Here is an 8,074-nt window from a genome sequence, read left to right as displayed (position 1 = left end):
CCCAAAAGCCAAACTTTGATTTAAATAAAATGTACCTTTAAATTTGGATGTTGTACATCACAAGGTCCAAGCACTATTTCCTGAGATAACATTATTATTACGCCTAAAGCGTCCAATCCTTACGTGACCACTACTCTCGTGTGGGATTCTTCCACAAAGAGTGAGTTTGCATTCGAATGTGATTCGTATTTCTTATTATTTTACTTGTTGTGTTTCCCCGCTATGTATTGTAGCCATATATCTTTTGATTATCTTTTTTTGTATGATCTTTTTAGCTATCTGGAGGTGAACTGGATTTCAATAGGTTATTGCCCTAAACAATGGCCTAGGATATGATTATTGCCCTAAATTTGTTTTTATTGCCATAACCATTTTTCGAACTAATGATATCTATTTATGAAGATACAAAGAAATATTTTTGTGTTGAAATTACCTTTGTTGAATTTTTTAACTATATTGATCTATTACTGAAGTATGACAACCATAAGTAATTTTGAAGTAAATTTATCAGTATTCGAATTAATCATAAATAGAGTATGCATTTTTATATAATTTAATTCGTTATACATTAGGGCTAAGGGTCTTTTTTTTTACTTATCTTGGATATTTGAATCCTCAAGGCCGACAATGATAGATAACACAAACTTTAATACTCCTAAAAGGAAATGCTTTGATATGTGCTCATTAGGATTCTTTAGGTTATCTCGAATTAACAGACAATTTGTTTTTGGAAGTGTCGAATCGAAAAATCAAAATTCCTTAATAAAAAAATGTAAATAAATTTGAATCGGTTTCTAATATGAGATCCTTTTACTAGCACATCTGTAGTTTCTAATAAAATTTGATGCGAAAATTTATAATATGGTTTTATGCAGAAAAGTCTCATTATTTTGGGGATTTTTTTGGTAAAGTCCTACATTTATTTTTTTAAATAGCAAAATCTTGGTTATTTAATTTTACACGATAATCTGTTGTTTTCTGTTAAAATAAAAATAAGGACTTTTTCGTTAATTTGAACAAAATATTAAATAATCGAGATTTTTCTGTTAAAAAAATAATTTTTAACTTTATCAAAAAAAATTTCAAAAGAATATAGTTGTGTTTGATATACGTTTGACCGAGTCGGATCAGACGTTTTTGGCTGACTCGGTCAGCAAAAGTTGTTTATTAAACAGATTTTGGATGTCTGACTCGGTAAGCTAGATCTGAGCGGAAAAAATGAGGGAAATCGTCTGAGTGAGAAAGAAAGAGATGTTTCCAAAAATGCCCTTACCCCACGTTCCAATTTTCAGCGCCTCCTTCCCAGTTTCTTCTCTCTTTCAACACCGATTTTATTCACCTGCAACAAGCAAAATTTACGAGTCTGTGTTCTGCCTTCTCGAACGAGCCAAAATAGAGCGGAATCAGAGGATGATGGCCATGAGAAGGAGACACATGAATTGTAACAGAGGTGCTCTTCCTTCTTCGGCTGCTTCGTCTTCCATTTAGAGAGTGACGGCGAAAATTAATTAGGATGAGACTAACTATTTAGGTTTACGGTAAAGTGAGGATTAACATCCAACAATTCTTGAGTTGGGCTTTTATTTTGTAAGGGTCATTTTTATGAATTTTATATTGAAAATTAGATAATATAATATAAATCAACTTTCCCATAATACAAATACTTAACCATTTTTTGTTATATAACCTAAATTTCAAGAATTATATATTAAAGTTTAATCATACAATATATATAAATAAACATTCATAAAATAAAAACACTTAACCATTTTTTATTTGGATTTTCAATTGATTTGTGTGTATTTTATATTTTGAGTTTGTATGTTTTTATAACTTCTCATCAACTTCATCATCACTCATCACTGTATAACGCATCAGGGTAAAATAGTCATTTTTTATCGATAAAATAATCATTTTTTATCGGTCAACACATTCAGTCAGATGTACAATCAAACATCATGGTTTCTTACTTAGTCATGACTTTTTCCCAAACAGACATTTTCCAATCGGCATTTTCTCCGTCAACAACTATCAAACGGGAATTAAGGCTCTTATGCCTAAAACACAACAAAACACAGCGTAATAGAGTAAAAAATAGGAGTGTCAACCAAGCTTGATATATTTTTACACATAGAAGCCCCCTTGAATTTGAAGAAACGACTCGAAGGTCCCCATGATTCCTTCCACGTGCGAAGAAGAGAATTAATGGTCGTGTGTAAAAAAACGCGTAAACAGGAAATCAGAAAGAAGGAGAAACATTGAAAGTAACACCCAACAAAAAGCTTCCCTACGCCAACTTCTCTCCAACGGAATTGAATCGATTCAACACATTCTTGTTCCTCCACCACCCAACACCCCCCTCCTCCCATTAGGGTTCCACCTTCTCCACCATAAAATCCATTTCGATTTCAATTCAATCAAGATTCACACAGGTTTTCCCTCAAGGAACCAGAACCAAAACCAAAGCCGCCCAGCTTTCCGTTTCTCTCATTTTTCCCAGATTTGAACAACAATCAAAATCAAGAATCTCTAATTCGTAGATTTGGTATAATTGCAAAAATAAACAGATAGCCGCCCTTGTTTTAATTTGGGTGTTGTTGTTTTTCGCCAGTTGTACGATTCTTGTTGAAGTTTTTCTATTTGGGTGTTTCTAACATACGTCACTTGTCAAGATTTGGAGTAAAGGATTTGAATTTAAGAAATTCAAGACTCTTTATCGGTGAAAACTTATCATGATGCCACTTCATTAATTATGTTGAAAATAAATTATTTGGGGGTTTGATATATAGGGGATTCCGTGCGAGAAATGTGGGATGTCAGAAGGATTCATGAATCTCCTTTCGGTGTGTTGGAAGCCATTCACTAACAGTGGCGAAACAGGCGCTGCTTCCGGTGTCAATGGTAATTATAATGGCGATGGCGATGACTTTGAAAAAGATGGATTGTTATGGTATCGAGATATCGGAAAATACGGTGGCGGAGATTACTCCATGGCCGTCGTTCAGGCGAACCAGGTGCTTGAAGACCAAAGCCAGATCGAGTCTGGTCCTTTCGGTACATTTGTTGGCGTCTATGATGGTCATGGCGGACCTGATGTCGCCCGATACGTTTGTGACAACTTGTTCAGGAATTTTCAAGGTTTACCTCTCTTTCATCTAATCACTATTTGCTTCGAATCTAGCATATAATTATTCTACAAATGGATCACAATCGACAATTTGACATTGATATTTCATGATTACAGCTTGTGATTCAAGGAATGTTTATGCAAAATTGATAATCTGATATCCAAATTTTAGCTATCTCCCATTGATAATCATTACAAAATATTGATCTCATTGCCGGGGTTTTCTTTTTGACTTAATTTGCTTAATCGGGTCAAGCACTTAATTTGGGGAATTCTTTTTGACTTAATCGGTAGAATGACTTGATGGGTCAAAGCCAAACATAGTGTCTTAATGTATAAAGACACTAACCCTTTACCTATTTCTCCTACTTCTTTTTCCTCTCAATTCCTCAAATGTTAAATTTTGTGAATATTGTGATTTCTTTTTTGGAATATCCAGTCTAGAAAAGAAACATACCTTATGTATACAACATCCAATATCATTCATTACCCATATACAGGACTTAATAGGAAAGATAAAGAAACATCCCCTAAATCTGCCTGCAAGATTCTTTTATTTTGTAATTATTGAAGGGTATTATTATAAACGTTTACCAATAGGAGATACTCATTAAATTTTGCAGCAAGATCTACCGAGGATTATGGTGTGGTGACTCCAGATACCATAAAGAACGCGTTTCTTGCAACTGAGAATGGATTCACTGCTGTAGTGTCCGAGTTATTTAACACGCGTCCTAGCATTGCAACCGTTGGATCGTGTTGCTTAGTTGGAGTTATATATCAGCAGACTCTTTTCATAGCCAATCTTGGAGATTCACGTGTTGTTCTTGGTAAAAAAGTTGGTAACACTGGAGGAATGGCAGCTATTCAGTTGTCATCAGAGCATAATGCGAATCTTGAGGAAGTTAGACACGAGTTAAAGAATTTACACCCACATGATCCACAGATTGTTGCTTTGAAACATGGAGTTTGGAGGGTCAAAGGCATCATTCAGGTTATTTTTAATGTTTTTTTTTTTTGGAAATTAACTATATCACTGTATCTTGTTTGCTGATAATTCTTACCATGTATTCATTTATGTAAAAAAAGATTTATTTTTGCGATCGGTTTGATTATTAATCACTCTTAAGTGCATACCCATGATCAGATGTAAACTTATGTGTAAAAAAGATGGAAAAAGAAATATGGTCTTGTAGCTTATACCCAATTATATTATTTTCTCAAGGGTAGTGCTTATTGGACAGACATTAAGATTTATAACATATTTGATTTGTGGGTATGGATTTATATGACGTGGGATTAGATAAAGATGCGACAAGGTGGGACCCACTTATCGAAGAACAACGATTGGAGGAAATAACGTAATCAAATGGAAAAATCTTTTATGGTCAAAATAGTGGCTTATTATGAACAACCGGACAATTGGTACACGTAATTGTTTTTTCGGAGGCCTTATGAACAAGTTTGTTGATGATTTTTTATTTTGTTTTATGTTTTACATGTTTTGAGATGTTTTAAGTTTAGTTGATGGTTTTTTTCGAGGTGAATCAATGTTAGCATGTGAAATTATCCAAAAAAATTGCTTGTTTTAGCTCAAGAATGATTGTTTTGTAGGATTGAAATAGATGGTGATATGTTTTTTATGGTAATTATGTTTGTTGATGATTTTTTTTTTTTTTGGTAATTAGGTTTCAAGGTCAATTGGGGATGTTTATATGAAACACACAGAGTACAATAACGATCAAATTTTACCAAAGTTCAGACTTCCTGAAGCAACGGTTATGCCAATCATGTCAGCTACTCCATCAATCCTTACTCACGACATTCAACCAAGTGATTCTTTTCTCATATTTGCTTCTGATGGTTTATGGGAACACTTGGGTAATGAAGAAGCCGTGGAAATCGTTCATAATAATCCACGCGCTGTAAGCTTTCCTACTCTTTCTACTTTCTAATTTCATCTTCACCCCTTGTAGTTATATCTCTTTCCATTTTTGGCTATCATTTATCTATGTGGTCTATGTTTAGTATACGAGTAATTCAGACACGTTACGCCCATTGTCGTGTCGTATCTTAAATGCATATGTATATGTTTGCGTATCTGTGGACATGTATGTATGTATGTATGTATATCATGCTATATTTGACTTGTCGGTATAGTAGGAGGCACATGGATGAAACAACATATAATTTTTTTTTGGATGTTTGCAGGGAATAGCAAAGAGGCTGGTGAAAGCGGCTCTGCACGAAGCAGCAAAAAAGCGTGAAATGCGATATTCTGATCTCCGGAAAATCGACAAGCGGGTGCGGCGTCACTTCCACGATGACATAACTGTAATTGTGTTGTTTCTAAATTATGATCAGATAAGTAGGGCCTCCTCCTCCTCAACCAATGCGCCTCATGTCTCCCTTCGAAGTGCATTGGAACACTAGTCATGTGTCTTTTGAATCATATAGAGTTTCATTTTAATCAACGAGAAAGAGATGGAATATGGATGTTGTTGAATCTCATAAAGTTTAAGCTCTTTTGTAATATGATGATGTTTATTATCATGATCTTTTTACTATAACTCTTCATAATAATCTATTGGTCTTAGAATTTTTGCCCAATTCATCGTTTCTGTTTGCTGTATGCTATATAGGCTAGCGCTATAAAGAGTTGTTTAGATTGGAGTAGATTATAGGGTGTGCCAATAGCATACCATTTTAGGTTAGTAGTAGATACTTCTTAATCCTTATTAGTAGTATCCCATTTTAGGTTAATAGTTAATGCTCCTTGATCCTTATTGCTATTGCCTATTGGGATGTGCTTATTTAATTACCTGGGCTATGCTTTAGATACAATCTTTGGGGCTGAAATCTAGGTAAGGAAACAACAGAACTATTTAAGCCCATGATCAGTGTATATGTTTTCATTCTATCATAGTTATACACGTATATTGTCGCAACTTAGTAAGTATTAAAATATAAATGTTATAATTATTCTAAGGGGTAATGACTAGATAAGGTAACAGGCTACATTTTATTACTGTAATTTTTTTTGGTACATGTTTTACCATTAAACTCATATGATATTTAAATATACTATTTAGTAAGTAATAGCCAGTTTAGTCGGTTTTTGGCTATTCTTCTGCTGGGTTAATAATATATAGAGCAATAAACCATGTTCATTGTACATAATTGATCATTGATATATTTTTTTAAACACAGATTTTCCTTACAAGTGATATTTTTTGTTCAATAAACATCATTAAGCTTTTTTGACAACTTTTTAAATGTTTTGTCAAACTTATATAATCTTTATTTTTAAAACTTGTTTTACTATTTCTTTTATTACTTTTTATTCACTTTTTTTTTAAAAAGAAAAATATTTTTTAAAATATTTTTTTTTATAATTTTTTATATACATTCCTATTTACGTTTTTCACGTTTAGCGTTTAGCTAAGTTATGTAAATTACTATTAGATGGAAATAAAAGTATCAATACAAATGCTATTAAAAATTATATCTTCTTGTAAATCAAAACACGTCCATCAAAAGATTTCGTCACATTTAAAGTACTTTTTTTAAATAAAGTACATTTTAACTTACTCTTTTTTGAGATAAAATTCCATCACGTTTAACATATATTTTTTCCTAGATGAGTTTTGATTTATAGAAAAAGATGAAAGTTTTGGTAACATTTATATTAGTAGTTTTCTATTTTGATCTAAAAAAAATTATTTAAATAAATATGTAAAACGCGAAAAATATAAATAGAAGTGTAAAAAGGATTAAAAGGCTTAAAAAAGTTAAAAATATAATGAAATTTTTTTGTAAAACAACTTTTTAAAAAACAATTTAAAAAGTCGTAAAAAAGTAAAAAAAAAATAAAAAAAATAAATAATAATAATAATAATAATAATATGGTGTTTTTTTAAACATAAATGTTATTTTAGTAGTAAATTGTGTATAAAATTAATTTAAACAATCAAATGTGTACAAAGCATAGTGTGTTATCATATCAAGTTAATAACCCATAAAAAGAGTCATATATCTACCTCCTGACTATTGCCGTTCAAAATAGTATATGTTAGTAATATATATAAGTTCCATGGTAAATATCAATGGTAAATCATATATATAAAAAAATATAATAACTAAATATGTTCATAAAACATAGTTTCTTACCTTTTTACCTTTATACATTCTCAAATTATTATCTCTTTCTTACCTAATCGTAAAGTAGTGGTCTTGATTATGGCCAGTGATTATTGTGAGTAGATTTAGGATGTGTTCGGCAAAAATAGTTGGTAGCGGATAGCTTGTAGTGGATAGCGGGTAGCTTCTAGCTGGTAACGTTTTGTTAAATGCTTCGTGAAGTAGTATTTGGATTTGAAGCGTTTTGCTTAAACTAAACACTAAAAACTTGTAATGTCAAACGAGGCTCTGTTCAAAATGAAGCGTTTTGTCAAACGCTAGAAGTTAGAAGCTCTCAAATGTTTCCAAACGCCCCGTGCCGAACACGCCCTTAGCTGATTTTGAAATTTATAACAAGCTTTGAACTATTTTAATTGGTTTACTAAATTTTTTTTTATATAAATTAGCCAAAGTTTAACTTATGCTTGAAATCATATAAATGTGGATAGTGTTGTAAATGAACAAAATATATTGTGAATCTTCGATAAAAGTTTGTTTATCTAAAATACGAATGAATATGAACAAGATTTGTTTCATTTGATTAAACGAACGAATAAGATTTATGTGTGTATGTGTGTTTATGATTTAGGGATATATGACATGCAAATAATATTTTAAATTTCAATTATGTTTGTAACCCATATGTAAATCTCTGGTTTGCCACTTTATGAATTGATTGTTTAAAATATACCAATTATGAGTCGTAACTTATTGGATGGATAAGACTAAATTTAGATGAATGATACTCCTATAATGGGATAATGATTT

The 8,074-nt window shown here is 31.7% G+C and overlaps 1 protein-coding gene across 1 annotated transcript; it reads left to right on the top strand.

The window, feature by feature from the left end:
* Nucleotides 1–2,224: 2,224 nt before the first annotated feature.
* Nucleotides 2,225–5,737, top strand: LOC145147491 (Protein phosphatase 2C family protein). Its single transcript, XM_079075076.1, has 4 exons — nucleotides 2,225–3,138; nucleotides 3,751–4,121; nucleotides 4,816–5,052; nucleotides 5,339–5,737. The coding sequence occupies exons 1-4, from the start codon at nucleotides 2,814–2,816 to the stop codon at nucleotides 5,558–5,560; spliced, it is 1,155 nt and encodes a 384-aa protein (XP_078931202.1). The 5' UTR covers nucleotides 2,225–2,813; the 3' UTR covers nucleotides 5,561–5,737.
* Nucleotides 5,738–8,074: the final 2,337 nt, after the last annotated feature.

The sequence above is a fragment of the Lactuca virosa genome, chromosome 1 (genome assembly GCF_052849685.1).
Source record: "Lactuca virosa cultivar CGN04683 chromosome 1, Lactuca_virosa_CGN04683_v6, whole genome shotgun sequence".
NCBI lineage: Eukaryota > Viridiplantae > Streptophyta > Magnoliopsida > Asterales > Asteraceae > Lactuca > Lactuca virosa.
This window is presented reverse-complemented; position numbering and strand designations above follow the sequence as displayed.